The sequence below is a fragment of the Macrosteles quadrilineatus genome, unplaced genomic scaffold (assembly GCF_028750875.1).
Source record: "Macrosteles quadrilineatus isolate MER2022 unplaced genomic scaffold, UCM_ALF_1.0 Scaffold_2__2_contigs__length_208266976, whole genome shotgun sequence".
In the NCBI taxonomy this organism is placed as follows: Eukaryota; Metazoa; Arthropoda; class Insecta; order Hemiptera; family Cicadellidae; genus Macrosteles; species Macrosteles quadrilineatus.
The window spans coordinates 105,877,489-105,897,373 of NW_026542595.1; the positions used below are offsets into that span (position 1 = coordinate 105,877,489).

The following is a 19,885-nucleotide window of genomic DNA, read 5'->3' on the forward strand; positions in this document are numbered from 1 at the left end:
AAAGGTGGATTTTTTATGAAAGTTCAAGTTTTTTACTGAAAAATTAACTTCATTAGATTATAGTTTTGTAATTCAATAGTTTTAATGCTTGGAAATGCTTTATTACAACAAAGAATTGTTCACCCCAATGTTTAGAATCAATTTAAAGCATAAAAAGTTAATAGGTTACTTAATAATTCAAAAACAAAGTCAGATTTACTACTATAGGTCAAACGTGCTTATAACTAGTACCTTTAGTGTGTATATATACTGTTGTCTACAGATGGAGGACCAGATATTGAGGATAAGTCAAGAAAGTCACTTGGTTTAAGACTCAATAAGCGAAGAAGAGATAGTGATCCCACAGAAGAGGAGAGGACTCATAATCAAATGAGGATGGAAGAACCTTTGTTGAGGACTGGAATTTTGGACAACAACAGACTTCCTTGCAATCATGTGAATCAAACAATTCAGCATGACAACCTCAGGTATGGAGAAGCAATTAGAAGAATAGAAACATCAAGTGATGAAGAAGACGCTGTTCAATCTATTAGTGAGGTACAGAATCTAATTGTAACTGAATTGATACTTGGTGGTTTTATTAGTCTAATTGCTGAATTAAGAAGATTAGGCAAAGTAAAAGAATTTGTAGAGTTTAAATCATATAGTATAGATGAATAATGACTTAATAAATAATTGTTTGGAAAATTATAGATTTTCAATCAAATTTATTTTTAGATACTAGTATGTTATATCAAATATTGGACATTTTAAGGCTAATATATCTATATTTTTTTAGTAAGTTGGTATAATGATGAATCCATAAATTATGTAAGATTAACTTCCTCTACTGAAGATTTCTAAAGTTGGGCTGATATTAACATTAAATAAAATGTTTTCTTAAATTGGAAAAAAGGAAATACAGTTAATTTTTACAAGAGGTGGAGAAGTTAAGTTTATTAAAAGGAAATTTGTTTCTATCTATTGATTACGGTACAATTAGTTAATAATAACTTGTTGCTTTTATTAACATTCAAGAAAAGTTTGTTGAAAAGCCTAGAGGTGCTCAATCAGAATCCATTGTATTTTTTTTTAATACGAAAGGGAAGCGACCATTAACAATTCGGATGATAGAAAAAAGAAGACATATTTCCCAATCTATTTAATGGACACGGCCCTGGATATTTTTGAGAATATTGAAAGGACAAATGGGGAGATAGAAAGGAAGGAGATTAAGAGAAGGTTCGTACAAGTTTTCTCTCTAGCCGAATCGCAGGAGTTAATGTTGGCTAAGCTGAACTCACGAGTTCAGTTGCCAACGGAATCAGTAATACAATATTTGGTGGACGTAGAAAAATTGTGTGCGGGAGTTGACCCTGGGATGTCGGTGGCCAGGATTTGTGGTCATGTCCTTAAAGGGCTCAACCCAGCCCTCCTCCAGCAAATTTCGATGCTGGACAACTCGAAAACGAAGAAACTGCGGGAAAACATTTCAAAATATGAAATGTAATCTTTTTTGATAAGACAAAGGTTAGGGCTGGAAAATATTGGAGGCACCCCTAACACGGCAATTAACGAATGTTTGGAGAGATATCTAGATTCGCTAACCCAGCTAGGGTAGCAGCTACAGGTTGCCAATCTTTCCGTTAAGAGAGAGGAACACAAGGGAGAGCCTAACCATTATCAAGACATAGATAGGGCATTAATTACGGGGGTATTGCAACAACACGTAATTAATTATTAGACACAACAACACATAATAACAACACATTAGAAGACATACCAATTCCTCTACAATGTGGATGTACGGTTCCAATTCAATCGGAGGTATGTAAGATGACGGGTAGTGAAATAGCGCTGCCGGTTAGTTTCGTGACAAGTACACAGAACATTTCCACAACACCCCCCCCTCGGTTTACTATAATATATATTTATTACACAGTTCATATAGAATCTGTAACAATTAGAATATATAGCTTAGGAGTAAATAGCCAGTCAATACAAGGCAATGGTGTAGCAATAAAAAGCTTTTCTCAAAATCATTATTTGGGAATTTGGAGAGGATTTGAAAAACATTGTCCAGTCTGTAACTGGAGAGACTGAGGTTGGAGTTGACCGAAAGGAAGACCCAGACTGTTCCAGGGGGCACTTCGCCTGTCACCGGATTTTTGGTAAGGCGACTACTATATTAATATTCACACTTTAAAATGTTGTGATTATCCAGGTTAGCGAATGTTTTTAAGTTAGTGATTGATTGATGTTAATCCTAATCATTTTTTGCATAATTAATTTCATATATCATTTATTTGAATAAAAACAAATACCATTAAATTCTTGTTTTGATATTAGAATGTGTCAGCAAGATTTATAATTATTATAGAGATTTTTATATAAATTTCATTTGCTTACTTGTGTGAAAGGAGCCTGTAACCATTTTATTACTCTTTGTATTTCTAATTTTTGTGTTACTCAATTCGTTAGCATAGCCAATAGGTATTTGATTAGCGATAAAAAGTAGTTTTACCTCTCACCAAAGTATTTTTATTATTTAACTCGATCCCGGTTACGCCCCCGGTCACACAAATCAAATTGTGGCACAACTCTGATGTGAACCAGCCAAAGTACTTGTTTAAGTCAGTCAAATAGTATGGTACAATGCAATGGTCTGAAAAACAAGTGACTGTTCCGGCACTATCATTGTTAGTTGTAAACAGATAATAGTTTAGCCCAAACAGCTGAGAGTAGAGTCAGGCATCAGTCTCAGTAGACTGCCCCCTGGGGTTAACACCTCTCGCGGTTTTCATTTAAATTTATTATTGAGGCTTTATCACCTAATATTATTTGTAAAAATATCCACATCGCTTTTCTAGTTAACCAAATGGAAGGAAACCATGCTAGGTGTGGAGTCAATGTATTCAAAAACAATTCCAGTCCTAATTGTAATTTTTGAGTAGCAAAAATCATTACCCAAGTTCGGGAAAACATCCCACGATCAAATGGGATTTTCGCAGCCGTGCCTATTGATGAACAAGACACTATAACTTGTAAAACTGATCAGGGCATAATGAATTTTTTTTAAACCTAAACTTCACAACAAAGGTAAACTTACCCAGGAACCACATTGTATTGAGACAGGGTCTAGTTTTACTTTATTGTCTAGAGGAACCAAAGACAATGTAATGAGTGATTATCAGGGTATTATCCCTAAAGTAAATTTAACACCAAGTGACAAAGAGTTGGTAATTTTTAGAGAATGTGATCATTGTAATAATATTTGTAATTTTAGTTAAATGTGGTATTGTCATACGATATTACCTAAAGTAATATGTAATATGATATTACCTGATACCTAAAGATAAGGGAGAGGTGTTAGCGTTAAGACAGTTTATTGAACAACAACAGTAGTAACGAGCACATCATTATTATAAATTACAGTTTTAACTCCCCCCATTCTTTTTAAACTCCCAAAAGATACCATGCAAATGATATAGAAATATCTTCTTTTATAAAACTTAATGTAATCCAACAACATTTAGCTGATTTAAACCTTTTATTAAATAAACAAAATTCTAAATATATTAATTTTTCCGCTTCAAATAGGAAAAGTGGGTCTGTGGTAAAGAATGTTTGTCTTAATGATTGCTTTATTGATGAAGTTAAGGAAACAAAATTCCTTGGTTTAACTGTTGATAGGCTTCTTAGCTGGAACACTCATGTATCTCAAGATTGTAAAAAAAGTCAACAGGTATTTTCATCCTTAGAAAATTATCACCTTTTTGTGATATTAAAACCCTTAAAGCAGTTTATTTTGCTTTTGTGCACTCTCATGTCTCTTTTGGTTTGTCGGTTTATGGTAACACCTCTAATGAAAATTTAAACATGATACTTATATTACAAAAAAAAACAATAAGAATAATAATGAAACTTTAAGTGGTTTGAGTCAGGCAGAGAACATTTTTCAAATTTAGGAATAATATATAGTTTACAGCCAATTAATCTATGATCTGATTCTGTGGATTTAAAAAAAATCAAAATAGTCATTGTATGCTAGGTTTTAACCACAGATATAAAACTAGAAATAAGAATAATTTTTGTTTTAATAGACATAAGCTAACGTTTTATGAGAAGAAGCCAACATATTCAGGCATTCAATTTTATAATTCATTAATAAATAAATATCATTAATTAAAAATAGTCATTGTATGCTAGGTTTTAACCAAAGATATGAAACTAGAAATAAGAATAATTTTTGTTTTAATAGACATAAGCTAACGTTTTATGAGAAGAAGCCAACATATTCAGGCATTAAATTTTATAATTCATTAATAAATAAATATCTATTATATCTATATATTATATAAATTCATAAATCTTTATCAACAGATGTTTATCAACAGTTTATCAGCTCCCATTTTGTTACTGCACTGAAACTTGTATTAGTATGCATTGGTGTCTTCCCCCTGTAGTTTGAGAGCTTATGGTTGTTTTTTAGAGGGTACCTACCTCCAAAGTTACTAACCCTTATATAATATAGGTTAAGAGTTAATATAAAATCTATTTGACTAGGCTTAGTTAATAATTAGTAATATTATCTGTATAGGTACTTATAGTTATAGCACGTTGGAAGTAAACGTGAGGTCATTGGAAAACGTGATATTGTTGTATAGTAGCTTATAATTATTAATATTCAAATATGTATATACTTTATTGTTCAAGCAACCTAAAAAGAAATTTCGTTAGTATTCTGTAGAACATGAGTAAGCCATATACACACTATTAGGAGATGAGTTTGTTTAACAATTAAGCTAACACTTTTTGAACAGCACTTGGTTGCATCGTTGTTAACATAGTAGTAGTTACCGATAACGAACCATCAAGAATCTTCCAGAGGATTCTATGCTCTGTGTCATCATTGTAATTGTTGCCATTAACTAAACCTGATAAAAACCTAGGAATTGAAACACTGAGCATCAGTCACTGCTGACTGCCAGTGCCAGTCCAGTTGATGTAAAATTCAGTAGTAAAATTAATAAGTGTTTCTTTAAAAAAAATGTTACTATTCAATTGTAGTTCTAAATTGTGAGCTGTAAAGTTTTAAAGTGTTATTCAATAAACTCATTTCATTGTACATCGTGTTTTAATCCTCGTCAGTTCCACTCACCATCTGAGGTGTCAGGCCCACAACTTCGTAGCTCCCAACCCTACAAGCACCAACGACCGCACACTCGGCCGGGTACACAACAATATAAAAGTAATCAGGTTCTACAGTATTTATAATGGTCAGATTTGTGGTAAACTCAGTAAATGGCTGAGAAGTCGAAGAAAACGTTAGGACTGAAGTTGACAAAAGAAATGAACAAAAGAAATTGAGAAAGTGATCAGGATAAAGAAAAAGATATATTTCGTAGTCCTGCAAGAACAGAAAATTTTACTTAACAAACAAGACATCGTAGCCTTTCTTTAGGTGAACATAGTAAAGCATCAAGACATCGAAGCAACTCTGAAGGTGATCCAAAAGTACTTACTACTTCAAGTCATCCTTCTAGCTCCAACGAAGATTTTACAACAACAAAAGATTCTGGGATTGGAACAACTACCAGAGGATTATTATTTCCTGGTCATAACTACCTTGGACCTGGAAACCCACTCGATAACGGACCTCCTACCAACACAGTTGATAAAGCTGCACAACTTCATGATACAGCTTACCAACAAGCAACAACTTCCTCCCAATCTTCAGGTAACAAAGAAGAAGCATTTCAATTAATTCAACAAGCTGGTCAGACTTTTTTAAAAGTGACTTAAGTGATATAGAGCCTACTTCATATACCGAGTTTTTTGGTAAATTACCAGGTCAAGTAGGAATTGGACTTAAAAAAACTACTGAAGGTTTCTTACATAGTATTATTGTGGAATGCATGAGATCTATTATGAAATAAACCATCTATTGGTTCATAAGTTGTTTGATTAATTAATCCTAAATAATCATAATGGTTGCTAAGACAACATAACAACCCTGAAGCCCATCAACCCGTGATCTTGGCAGCTTTCTTGGCCTTCACATATGGGTTCAATCCTTCACTTCCTAACAAAAGGATGCTCAAGTTCACATACGGACCAAGCCAAATGGATTTCTCAGTAGTGGAGGGCATTTTCATAAATGATGACATCCCCAAGAGAGGTCATTGGATGGAAAGTTAAATGGGTATCAAATATGTCTGAACGTAACAGGACAGAATCAGATGAAGAGCATAGCCCAATTAAATAGACAAACTGAACAAATGCCAGACGGTGAACAATTCCAGACTACACTAGCGGGACGGCTGATCCTTGTCAATTGGGATTCATTCCAAGAGATGGACAATAGAAAGGACCATGAGACTCTTCTCGTTAGATGATGAGGGCGAGGACATTGATGTTATCGCTGCTCTCTGCCGCAAGAAAAAGGTCGCCGAGATCGAACCCTCTGACAAACCCACATCAGCAAAGAAGCCGAGGTTTGACTCCATTCTCTTTGATGCAGACGATCAGTTAAATCAAATTAAAAAGAGTTAAATTTGTGTACAATCCTTTAGAAAAACAATAACCAGAATAATCATAATGGTTGCTAAGACAACATAACATCAGCTGCAGCAAGTGCCAGTTTACTCATAAAAATATGAGCTTTAAATATGGTTATTATGTTTAAATCCGTATCTTGGATTGTTGAATTGCAAGACTGGCTGCTTGGATCTAAAGGTGAATGAGAAACCAGGGTCACTTGAGGGCATGGTAACATTTTGTGACATTAAAGTTAAATTATGTTTAAGTACCACATAAACAGGGGCGAATTGCTATGGATGTTTCGAAACATGCACAGCATAATGGCCTGCTTTAACCAACTGGCCGTGGATCGTCTCAACTTGATTGAGAGTAATCCTCTAATGTTCCAGAACAATGTCCAGGAGCTGTTACATTCAATGGATCTGGCATTGGAAAGACTGGCTGATATGCAAAGAAGAATTGTGCAAATTGAACAAGAGCTTAACAGTCTATTGTAGAAAAAGTTAGGTTATGTAAAGTACCACGTAATCAGGGGCGAATTGCTAGGGCTGTTTCAAAACATGCCGGCCTGCTATTACCAAGTGGCCGTGAATCATCTCAACTTGATTGAGGAAAATTCTCCAATGTTCCAGAACAATGTCCAGGAGCTGTTACATTCAATGGATCTGGCATTAGAAAGACTGGCTGATATGCAAGGAACAATTGTGCAAGTTGAACAAGAGCTTAACAGTCTATTGTTGACAAAGTTAGGTAATGTAAAGTACCACGTAATCAGGGGTGAATCGCTAAGGATGTTTCAAAACATGCACAATATGCTGGCCTGCTATTTCCAAGAAGCCCTGGATCTTTTCAACTTGATTGAGAGTAATCCTCTAATGTTAGAGAACAATGTCAAGGAGCTAATAAATTCAATGGACCTGGTATTGGAAAGACTAGATGATATACAAGTAAGGCTTGTGCCTTATATAAATATACTAACACAAAATAAGTTGATTAAAAGAAGATATTATAACATTGAAACACTTTTTGTATTAAGAAAGAACTACAATAAAATCAAATATAAAGTTTACAAACAGTCCAAACAGTCAGCTGATCATATGATAATTTTAACATTCAAAGTATAGCTTTCCTTCCAGGTGGTAGTTCAGTGTAAGTCCAAATTTTGTTTTCCTTTATAGAGTTAAGTTCTTCCTTTACAGCTTGGTACCAATGATCCTTATCATCACGTGCTGAAATGTCCTTGTAACTTTGCGGTACATCATCGACAAAGGATTCAGCATTCAGATCAAGAACTGCATAATCCTGTAAGTATCTTGGCACATTCCTCTTTCTGGTAGAGCGTCTTATTGTTTCTTCTTCACTTACATGATCTTCAATTTCTTCTTCCTCTTCTTCAAGATCATCAAAATGTCTACCGCAAAGGGAGGAAGCTTACTGTTGGAGAGAGCATTTCTAGACGAATCGTCAGAGAACAGGATCGTTTACATTGATTATTATGATGGAAGAATTTAACGCATTTCAACTAAAACTTTTAAGTATGACGATAGCATGCTAATTCGAAAACTGAAGATTAGGACTCCGAATTCAGTACTGCTAAAACGTTTAGACATACTAGTGATGGCAGATGAGTATACTGTATCTATTTGTCCCGCAAAATCTGCTAGCAGATATGAACATATTACATGTGATCGCAATGTGATGGGTTTAGATAGACGTACATAAAAAATGATGCAGTTATTCAAGCCTAAGGATCAAGTTGCCCCTTTTGTTCAGATTCAGCAGGAAAATGAAAGTGCAGACAGTGATTCGGATTTTGAACCTATGTCTCGCAATGACGTGGATGCTCATTTTGATCGATTGAAGAGAGGAGGTCAGCGGAACAGGGGATCACGTGGACGGGGGATCTCAAGTTGTACACATCCTTCCGACATAAGGGATAGGATTCGTGAGGCGCGAGAACGTGATGAGGAGGAAAGTGACTCCGATGGTGGGGTGGCTGCTACCAGTGGCGGACTCCCTCCTCCATTGGAGAAAAGTGACGCTAAGAGAGAGGTAAAGGATAAGAAGGAGAGGAAAGAGAAGAAGAGTGTAACAAAGGACGCAGTTACGGAAGTTGGGAAGGAAATGGATAAACTTGCAGTGAGTGAGTAGAGTATTGTCGTCCAGGATAAACGTAAGATATCGCTGAGCAGTGTTGCTAGTTCAGAGCAGGGTGGCACGCCACCATACACAGCACAGGATTGGATAGATTGGTTCGTAGGAGATGGAATTTCGATGGCGACAAAAGACATCGACAAAGGATTCAGCATTCAGAGCAAGAACTGCATAATCCTGTAAGTATCTTGGCACATTCCTCTTTCTGGTAGAGCGTCTTATTGTTTCTTCTTCACTTACATGATCTTCAATTTCTTCTTCCTCTTCTTCAAGATCATCAAAATGTCTACCGCAAAGGGAGGAAGCTTACTGTTGGAGAGAGCATTTCTAGACGAATCGTCAGAGAACAGGATCGTTTACATTGATTATTATGATGGAAGAATTGAACGCATTTCAACTAAAACTTTTAAGTATGACGATAGCATGCTAATTCGAAAACTGAAGATTAGGACTCCGAATTCAGTACTGCTAAAACGTTTAGACATACTAGTGATGGCAGATGAGTATACTGTATCAATTTGTCCCGCGAAATCTTCTAGCAGATATGAACATATTACATGTGATCGCAATGTGATGGGTTTAGATAGACGTACATAAACAATGATGCAGTTATTCAAGCCTAAGGATCAAGTTGCCCCTTTTGTTCAGATTCAGCAGGAAAATGAAAGTGCAGACAGTGATTCGGATTTTGAACCTATGTCTCGCAATGACGTGGATGCTCATTTTGATCGATTGAAGAGAGGAGGTCAGCGGAACAGGGGATCACGTGGACGGGGGATCTCAAGTTGTACACATCCTTCCGACATAAGGGATAGGATTCGTGAGGCGCGAGAACGTGATGAGGAGGAAAGTGACTCCGATGGTGGGGTGGCTGCTACCAGTGGCGGACTCCCTCCTCCATTGGAGAAAAGTGACGCTAAGAGAGAGGTAAAGGATAAGAAGGAGAGGAAAGAGAAGAAGAGTGTAACAAAGGACGCAGTTACGGAAGTTGGGAAGGAAATGGATAAACTTGCGGTGAGTGAGTAGAGTATTGTCGTCCAGGATAAACGTAAGATATCGCTGAGCAGTGTTGCTAGTTCAGAGCAGGATGGCACGCCACCATACACAGCACAGGATTGGATAGATTGGTTCGTAGGAGATGGAATTTTGATGGCGACAAAAGACATCGACAAAGGATTCAGCATTCAGAGCAAGAACTGCATAATCCTGTAAGTATCTTGGCACATTCCTCTTTCTGGTAGAGCGTCTTATTGTTTCTTCTTCACTTACATGATCTTCAATTTCTTCTTCCTCTTCTTCAAGATCATCAAAATGTCTACCGCAAAGGGAGGAAGCTTACTGTTGGAGAGAGCATTTCTAGACGAATCGTCAGAGAACAGGATCGTTTACATTGATTATTATGGTGGAAGAATTGAACGCATTTCAACTAAAACTTTTAAGTATGACGATAGCATGCTAATTCGAAAACTGAAGATTAGGACTCCGAATTCAGTACTGCTAAAACGTTTAGACATACTAGTGATGGCAGATGAGTATACTGTATCTATTTGTCCCGCAAAATCTGCTAGCAGATATGAACATATTACATGTGATCGCAATGTGATGGGTTTAGATAGACGTACATAAAAAATGATGCAGTTATTCAAGCCTAAGGATCAAGTTGCCCCTTTTGTTCAGATTCAGCAGGAAAATGAAAGTGCAGACAGTGATTCGGATTTTGAACCTATGTCTCGCAATGACGTGGATGCTCATTTTGATCGATTGAAGAGAGGAGGTCAGCGGAACAGGGGATCACGTGGACGGGGGATCTCAAGTTGTACACATCCTTCCGACATAAGGGATAGGATTCGTGAGGCGCGAGAACGTGATGAGGAGGAAAGTGACTCCGATGGTGGGGTGGCTGCTACCAGTGGCGGACTCCCTCCTCCATTGGAGAAAAGTGACGCTAAGAGAGAGGTAAAGGATAAGAAGGAGAGGAAAGAGAAGAAGAGTGTAACAAAGGACGCAGTTACGGAAGTTGGGAAGGAAATGGATAAACTTGCGGTGAGTGAGTAGAGTATTGTCGTCCAGGATAAACGTAAGATATCGCTGAGCAGTGTTGCTAGTTCAGAGCAGGGTGGCACGCCACCATACACAGCACAGGATTTGATAGATTGGTTCGTAGGAGATGGAATTTTGATGGCGACAAAAGACATCGACAAAGGATTCAGCATTCAGAGCAAGAACTGCATAATCCTGTAAGTATCTTGGCACATTCCTCTTTCTGGTAGAGCGTCTTATTGTTTCTTCTTCACTTACATGATCTTCAATTTCTTCTTCCTCTTCTTCAAGATCATCAAAATGTCTACCGCAAAGGGAGGAAGCTTACTGTTGGAGAGAGCATTTCTAGACGAATCGTCAGAGAACAGGATCGTTTACATTGATTATTATGATGGAAGAATTGAACGCATTTCAACTAAAACTTTTAAGTATGACGATAGCATGCTAATTCGAAAACTGAAGATTAGGACTCCGAATTCAGTACTGCTAAAACGTTTAGACATACTAGTGATGGCAGATGAGTATACTGTATCTATTTGTCCCGCAAAATCTGCTAGCAGATATGAACATATTACATGTGATCGCAATGTGATGGGTTTAGATAGACGTACATAAAAAATTATGCAGTTATTCAAGCCTAAGGATCAAGTTGCCCCTTTTGTTCAGATTCAGCAGGAAAATGAAAGTGCAGACAGTGATTCGGATTTTGAACCTATGTCTCGCAATGACGTGGATGCTCATTTTGATCGATTGAAGAGAGGAGGTCAGCGGAACAGGGGATCACGTGGACGGGGGATCTCAAGTTGTACACATCCTTCCGACATAAGGGATAGGATTCGTGAGGCGCGAGAACGTGATGAGGAAGAAAGTGACTCCGATGGTGGGGTGGCTGCTACCAGTGGCGGACTCCCTCCTCCATTGGAGAAAAGTGACGCTAAGAGAGAGGTAAAGGATAAGAAGGAGAGGAAAGAGAAGAAGAGTGTAACAAAGGACGCAGTTACGGAAGTTGGGAAGGAAATGGATAAACTTGCGGTGAGTGAGTAGAGTATTGTCGTCCAGGATAAACGTAAGATATCGCTGAGCAGTGTTGCTAGTTCAGAGCAGGATGGCACGCCACCATACACAGCACAGGATTGGATAGATTGGTTCGTAGGAGATGGAATTTTGATGGCGACAAAAGACATCGACAAAGGATTCAGCATTCAGAGCAAGAACTGCATAATCCTGTAAGTATCTTGGCACATTCCTCTTTCTGGTAGAGCGTCTTATTGTTTCTTCTTCACTTACATGATCTTCAATTTCTTCTTCCTCTTCTTCAAGATCATCAAAATGTCTACCGCAAAGGGAGGAAGCTTACTGTTGGAGAGAGCATTTCTAGACGAATCGTCAGAGAACAGGATCGTTTACATTGATTATTATGGTGGAAGAATTGAACGCATTTCAACTAAAACTTTTAAGTATGACGATAGCATGCTAATTCGAAAACTGAAGATTAGGACTCCGAATTCAGTACTGCTAAAACGTTTAGACATACTAGTGATGGCAGATGAGTATACTGTATCTATTTGTCCCGCAAAATCTGCTAGCAGATATGAACATATTACATGTGATCGCAATGTGATGGGTTTAGATAGACGTACATAAAAAATGATGCAGTTATTCAAGCCTAAGGATCAAGTTGCCCCTTTTGTTCAGATTCAGCAGGAAAATGAAAGTGCAGACAGTGATTCGGATTTTGAACCTATGTCTCGCAATGACGTGGATGCTCATTTTGATCGATTGAAGAGAGGAGGTCAGCGGAACAGGGGATCACGTGGACGGGGGATCTCAAGTTGTACACATCCTTCCGACATAAGGGATAGGATTCGTGAGGCGCGAGAACGTGATGAGGAGGAAAGTGACTCCGATGGTGGGGTGGCTGCTACCAGTGGCGGACTCCCTCCTCCATTGGAGAAAAGTGACGCTAAGAGAGAGGTAAAGGATAAGAAGGAGAGGAAAGAGAAGAAGAGTGTAACAAAGGACGCAGTTACGGAAGTTGGGAAGGAAATGGATAAACTTGCGGTGAGTGAGTAGAGTATTGTCGTCCAGGATAAACGTAAGATATCGCTGAGCAGTGTTGCTAGTTCAGAGCAGGGTGGCACGCCACCATACACAGCACAGGATTTGATAGATTGGTTCGTAGGAGATGGAATTTTGATGGCGACAAAAGACATCGACAAAGGATTCAGCATTCAGAGCAAGAACTGCATAATCCTGTAAGTATCTTGGCACATTCCTCTTTCTGGTAGAGCGTCTTATTGTTTCTTCTTCACTTACATGATCTTCAATTTCTTCTTCCTCTTCTTCAAGATCATCAAAATGTCTACCGCAAAGGGAGGAAGCTTACTGTTGGAGAGAGCATTTCTAGACGAATCGTCAGAGAACAGGATCGTTTACATTGATTATTATGATGGAAGAATTGAACGCATTTCAACTAAAACTTTTAAGTATGACGATAGCATGCTAATTCGAAAACTGAAGATTAGGACTCCGAATTCAGTACTGCTAAAACGTTTAGACATACTAGTGATGGCAGATGAGTATACTGTATCTATTTGTCCCGCAAAATCTGCTAGCAGATATGAACATATTACATGTGATCGCAATGTGATGGGTTTAGATAGACGTACATAAAAAATTATGCAGTTATTCAAGCCTAAGGATCAAGTTGCCCCTTTTGTTCAGATTCAGCAGGAAAATGAAAGTGCAGACAGTGATTCGGATTTTGAACCTATGTCTCGCAATGACGTGGATGCTCATTTTGATCGATTGAAGAGAGGAGGTCAGCGGAACAGGGGATCACGTGGACGGGGGATCTCAAGTTGTACACATCCTTCCGACATAAGGGATAGGATTCGTGAGGCGCGAGAACGTGATGAGGAAGAAAGTGACTCCGATGGTGGGGTGGCTGCTACCAGTGGCGGACTCCCTCCTCCATTGGAGAAAAGTGACGCTAAGAGAGAGGTAAAGGATAAGAAGGAGAGGAAAGAGAAGAAGAGTGTAACAAAGGACGCAGTTACGGAAGTTGGGAAGGAAATGGATAAACTTGCGGTGAGTGAGTAGAGTATTGTCGTCCAGGATAAACGTAAGATATCGCTGAGCAATGTTGCTAGTTCAGAGCAGGATGGCACGCCACCATACACAGCACAGGATTTGATAGATTGGTTCGTAGGAGATGGAATTTTGATGGCGACAAAAGACATCGACAAAGGATTCAGCATTCAGAGCAAGAACTGCATAATCCTGTAAGTATCTTGGCACATTCCTCTTTCTGGTAGAGCGTCTTATTGTTTCTTCTTCACTTACATGATCTTCAATTTCTTCTTCCTCTTCTTCAAGATCATCAAAATGTCTACCGCAAAGGGAGGAAGCTTACTGTTGGAGAGAGCATTTCTAGACGAATCGTCAGAGAACAGGATCGTTTACATTGATTATTATGATGGAAGAATTGATCGCATTTCAACTAAAACTTTTAAGTATGACGATAGCATGCTAATTCGAAAACTGAAGATTAGGACTCCGAATTCAGTACTGCTAAAACGTTTAGACATACTAGTGATGGCAGATGAGTATACTGTATCTATTTGTCCCACAAAATCTGCTAGCAGATATGAACATATTACATGTGATCGCAATGTGATGGGTTTAGATAGACGTACATAAAAAATGATGCAGTTATTCAAGCCTAAGGATCAAGTTGCCCCTTTTGTTCAGATTCAGCAGGAAAATGAAAGTGCAGACAGTGATTCGGATTTTGAACCTATGTCTTGCAATGACGTGGATGCTCATTTTGATCGATTGAAGAGAGGAGGTCAGCGGAACAGGGGATCACGTGGACGGGGGATCTCAAGTTGTACACATCCTTCCGACATAAGGGATAGGATTCGTGAGGCGCGAGAACGTGATGAGGAGGAAAGTGACTCCGATGGTGGGGTGGCTGCTACCAGTGGCGGACTCCCTCCTCCATTGGAGAAAAGTGACGCTAAGAGAGAGGTAAAGGATAAGAAGGAGAGGAAAGAGAAGAAGAGTGTAACAAAGGACGCAGTTACGGAAGTTGGGAAGGAAATGGATAAACTTGCGGTGAGTGAGTAGAGTATTGTCGTCCAGGATAAACGTAAGATATCGCTGAGCAGTGTTGCTAGTTCAGAGCAGGGTGGCACGCCACCATACACAGCACAGGATTGGATAGATTGGTTCGTAGGAGATGGAATTTCGATGGCGACAAAAGACATCGACAAAGGATTCAGCATTCAGAGCAAGAACTGCATAATCCTGTAAGTATCTTGGCACATTCCTCTTTCTGGTAGAGTGTCTTATTGTTTCTTCTTCACTTCGTAGGAGAGTAGAGTATTGTCGTCCAGGATAAACGTAAGATATCGCTGAGCAGTGTTGCTAGTTCAGAGCAGGGTGGCACGCCACTATACACAGCACAGGATTGGATAGATTGGTTCGTAGGAGATGGAATTTCGATGGCGACAAAAGACATCGACAAAGGATTCAGCATTCAGAGCAAGAACTGCATAATCCTGTAAGTATCTTGGCACATTCCTCTTTCTGGTAGAGTGTCTTATTGTTTCTTCTTCATTTACATGATCTTCAATTTCTTCTTCCTCTTCTTCAAGATCTGGTATAGAAATTCTTTGATTTTCATCAGACAATGATCTGGGTTCTTCTTTGTTCTTGTCTTCCTTTTTACTTGATCTGGATTCATTTACATGATCGGGAATCCAGTCTTCAATTTTTGTGCTCTCAAAGTTAAATTTTTCCTCATAAAACACAACATTTCTTCCAGTGATTATTTTTCTTCTTCAGGACCCCACAGTCGATAACCATTAGGACAATATCCAGTTAAGTAACACTTCAAGCACTTGCTGTCAAATTTACTTGATATTAATTCCTTAGGTAACAGCAAATATGCTGCACAGCCAAAAACTCTTAACTTACCAAGATTAGGCTTCTCATTGTACCATAAAGCAGCAGGGATCTTTCCTCCTAAAGCTGATGTCGGACTTCGGTTGATTAGATATACGGCAGTTCGAACAGCTTCTGACCAAAATGTCTTACCTAATTCACAATTAAGTATTAAACAACGAGCCCTTTCAACAATAGTCCTGCTCATTCGTTCTGAGACACCGTTCTGTTGAGGAGTATATCTGATTGTGAACTCATACTGAATTCCTTGCTCCTCAAAAAACTAATTCAACTCATTTGACATGTATTCATGACCATTGTCACAACGAAATCTGCTAATCTTTAGATTAAAATGAGATGTAGCCAAAGTATGATACATCTTGACATATCTTGTGACTTCCGCCTTCGATTCTAGAGCATAGGCCACCGTGAAATGAGTAAAGTCGTCAATAAAAGTAATGATATATTTCTTACCGTCAAATGAAACTGGTGAGATTGGACTACACAAATCACTGTGAATCAACTCAAGAGGTCTGGTGGCATGTCTCCTGTTCTGATTGTAAGGAAATTGTGATTGTTTCCCTTCAACACACTTTGAACACTTTTCTAAGGGTAATGTTGAAGTATTTAATTAACTCCATCCCATCTACCTGCGACCTGAGACTTTTAATACAACCATAGCTCAAATGACCAAGCCTGTCCTGCCACAGCTTCATTTCTGTTTCAGTTGAAGACGCTGACAAAGCTTTGTGCTGAGAAAATTTAACATATATAACTGAGAATTGTTTCTTTTTGCAACCGCAACAGTTTGATTATCTTTCTTAATCAAACCACATGAATTTTGAAAGATAACACAAAAACAGTTTATTTCCAATTTTCTTACTGAAAGTAAATTGTGACTAATTCCAGGTACAGATAAAACATCTTTGATTGTTATTTTAATTTCCTTCCCTTCCACAACACTAGTGACATACAATTCCCCTTTCCATTTTGCTTCAAGATAAGTTCCAGACTTGGCTACTTTGATTTTAATAGGTTGTTCTAATTTCTTAAAGTTAGAGAGACATACCTCATTACTGTTAACCAGATGTTCTGTTGCTCCAGAGTCTAATATCCAATTTATGGTATCTGCTGAACAGTCTTCACTTGATGTTCCAAAACAAAATGCATCTTCCTGTTTGGTGTCGACCACGTTCGCAGAATTATTTTTCTTTGATGGGTTCTGTGGTAATTTGACTCTGCAGTTAGCTCGTTTGTGTCCAAGCTTTCCGCATCTGTGACAAGTGAAATTGAACGAGTTGCCAGAAGCTCCTTGATTTCCTGGAAAATATTTCCCTTGTTGAGACTGGAAGGCAGTAGGAGGTGATGTACAATCAAATTCAATTTTTCCAACGCCCCTCCTCTTTGTCTCCTCTTCCAGCAGTATGACCTTCACAAAGCTTAGAGATAAGTCCTTCATTGATAGAGTCTTTATGGCCGTGACAACGACGTCATATTCTTTGGGCATGGTCAGTAATAGGTGACAAACAATGTCAGATTCCTCTACAGTTGCTCCTGTAGAACGTAACTCTCTAATGACTTTGTCAAATTTCAGAAAGTGACGATTTAAAACATCATTCTTTGCATCAAACTTCATTGTTAGTAACTGCTTCCTTAGTAGAAGTTGGCTAGCAATTCCAATTCTAATTCCTCCAACAGAGTTTCAATTCTAAATTTCCAATTGCTGAAATTGGTTCCATCAAACAATGGTATTCGATACTTTTCATGTTCAGTTGCCATATAAATTCAATTTGATTAGCCAGGTAAAAAAAAAATATTAACGAATTCCGTATTTAAACAGCCCTGGGCCCATAACCTGTAAATGTGTTGTTTCCCTGGATACTAAATTAGTACCTAATAAGCATCTAGACTGCCAGTGCAAGTCCGAGGATCGGAGGATCATGGATCAGATCGAAAAACCCCCCACCACCGCTCAGTGCCGATGGCGTGACGTCAACCATTACTGCAACGATACGGATCTGAGTCATGAGCCTTTGTGGTGTTAGTGGATAACGTGTTGTTCCGATAATCTGAAGGTGCCGGGTTCGAAACCCACCGGGAGCACTAACTTTTTGTCAACAATTTTTTCATATCAGCAAGTTTGGTTGGTTTGGTTAGGTTATGATAGTTTAATTTTATAATTAAAAGATTGTAAAATTTAATTTGAGACATTTATAATTTTATTTTTAGAACAGAGCTATTTTTCAATTGGTAAACCTTCATTCGAGTTTATCATTATCAGCAAGTTTGGTTAGTTTGGTTAGGTTATGATAGTTTAATTATATTTAATTCAAATTTAATCTACAAATTATACGTTTTGACAGCGACAGTGATACAGATAACAATTTTCCGCGAACAGTTAGATGAGCTATGCTGATGCGCCGGTATGATTCGCCGGGGTGATCTACTGATCTGATCCACGATCCTCCGATCCTCGGACTTGCACTGGCAGTCTAGACGCTAGTAAATACCTAGCTCAATAAAATAAAAGGGCAAACTGAATTATTAAACTCAACACTTTAAATTCAACCAACTAAAGAAGACATAGATTAGACTATTATTGTTTTTAACAACACATATAACAATTTAACCATCTGGTATTCATCATTGAAGTATAACATTAAAAACAGACATGTGGCAAATATTAAATTGCACTCAACAGAATCTCCACACCAAACTATATGATCTTTCAATAAACATTTTGAACTTGCATTAGGAAGCCATGAAATACAGTTCTGAAAAAACAAAGACTACTACACTGAGCTTACTAAAGGAGAGACAAAAATTTAACCTTTAATTCACTCGTTACCATAGGAAAAATTGTATTTCTACATTATAGAAAGGGAATATATTACGATAATACATTATTTTCACACAGCTTATGTAGAGTCTGTAACAGTATGAACGTATAAATAGTCTGTCTGTCCAAGGTAATGGTGTAACAATAAAATGTTTATCTCAAAATCATTATTTGGGAATTTGGAGAGTATTTGAAAAACATGGTCCAGTTAACCTCGGTACCTCCTTATACCTAAATTCCTATATACATCTTTTACATCTTCAACTTGTAGGTTAGGGAATACATTTGCCTCCAGCATACGATATGGCTAATCTCAAAGTGAATACAATTACTAGTATAGGTTTAATATTTGAAACTAACTACAAACCATCTTACACCCGCTTTGAGTGCATGCAAGCATTCTACAGGTGCTAAGATGCCAGTGAGCTTGGGCAAAAACCGTAACCTTCAAAGAAGTAAGAACTGTTCGGATTGACAAAGAAACAAAGCAACAGATTCCGAGGGTTTGCAGAGTAAGAACAATAGCGTGGAATACAACTAGGAGAGAGCAGGGATCCTTCAAATTCAAATTAGACCTAACCTGCTTGTTCCGTTCAAACATAAAACATCAAACATGGTGAGCAAGCCAAACCGACTAGAAGAGCCGTTGTTTCCACCAACATGATTATAAGAGTCTTTTTGCACGCCATTGAAGAAATACACCTTGAACTATCGAAGCAGTTAAGGTCCGCTATTACAGTTGGGGATAGCAGAAGAAGAGAAGGATAACCACTAGCATGCAGCCTGGGGTCATTGTCCACTCTGAAATGACCACACAACTCTAAGCTACTCGAGACGCTACTAAATGGAATGAATGCCTCTCAGCTGATGGGCATAATTTCTCAAGATTTTTCTTAGGACCATGGAAGCATGAAGGACTTTATCCTAGCATGGAAGATGATTACTCTAGGTGAAGGTCCAATTTTCTATAATTAAAACGTGTTCAATAGGCCATCTTAGATGAGGAAAAACGTAGATTGATGCTAAATAGAGACCAGCAGATAGTTTAGAAATTGCCTTCCATACATGTAGCCAATCTAAGAGCATGATCTTTGAACTAGAGTACGGAGAATACACATCAAGGTTTCAAGATGGGAAGTTCGTAATTCAATACGGCCTGCTTCCATGCCAGTTGGAGAACATTCTGTGTAGACCTATCACTCCTCAAGTGGATGACGGACCAAAGACAATGGTGAAAGCGACAAAAAATCAGCGGCTATATGGAGAAATTAGGAAGTGCAAAGAGGTCATCAAGATCAAAATTCCTAAGTTTAATATCTACAGCAAGCTAGCCTCAGAAAATTTAACTCCGTTTCTAATAGCGCCTTAGGCCTGCTTCCA

At 38.2% G+C, this 19,885-nt stretch overlaps 1 protein-coding gene across 1 annotated transcript; it reads left to right on the top strand.

Moving 5' to 3' along the window:
• Positions 1-7,082: 7,082 nt before the first annotated feature.
• Positions 7,083-14,847, top strand: LOC128984726 (E3 ubiquitin-protein ligase RBBP6-like). Its single transcript, XM_054404068.1, has 8 exons — positions 7,083-7,469; positions 8,296-8,661; positions 9,325-9,690; positions 10,354-10,719; positions 11,383-11,748; positions 12,412-12,777; positions 13,441-13,806; positions 14,470-14,847. The coding sequence occupies exons 1-8, from the start codon at positions 7,083-7,085 to the stop codon at positions 14,845-14,847; spliced, it is 2,961 nt and encodes a 986-aa protein (XP_054260043.1).
• The last annotated feature ends 5,038 nt before the right edge of the window (positions 14,848-19,885 follow it).

Bases quoted from the DNA above. Each gene is read 5' to 3' on its own strand.
- LOC128984726 (XM_054404068.1), top strand. From the start codon at position 7,083: ATGCCGGCCTGCTATTACCAAGTGGCCGTGAATCATCTCAACTTGATT. The intron at 10,720-11,382 runs GTGAGTGAGTAG...CCTTTTGTTCAG, and splicing joins AGGAAATGGATAAACTTGCG to ATTCAGCAGGAAAATGAAAG. The intron at 13,807-14,469 runs GTGAGTGAGTAG...CCTTTTGTTCAG, and splicing joins AGGAAATGGATAAACTTGCG to ATTCAGCAGGAAAATGAAAG.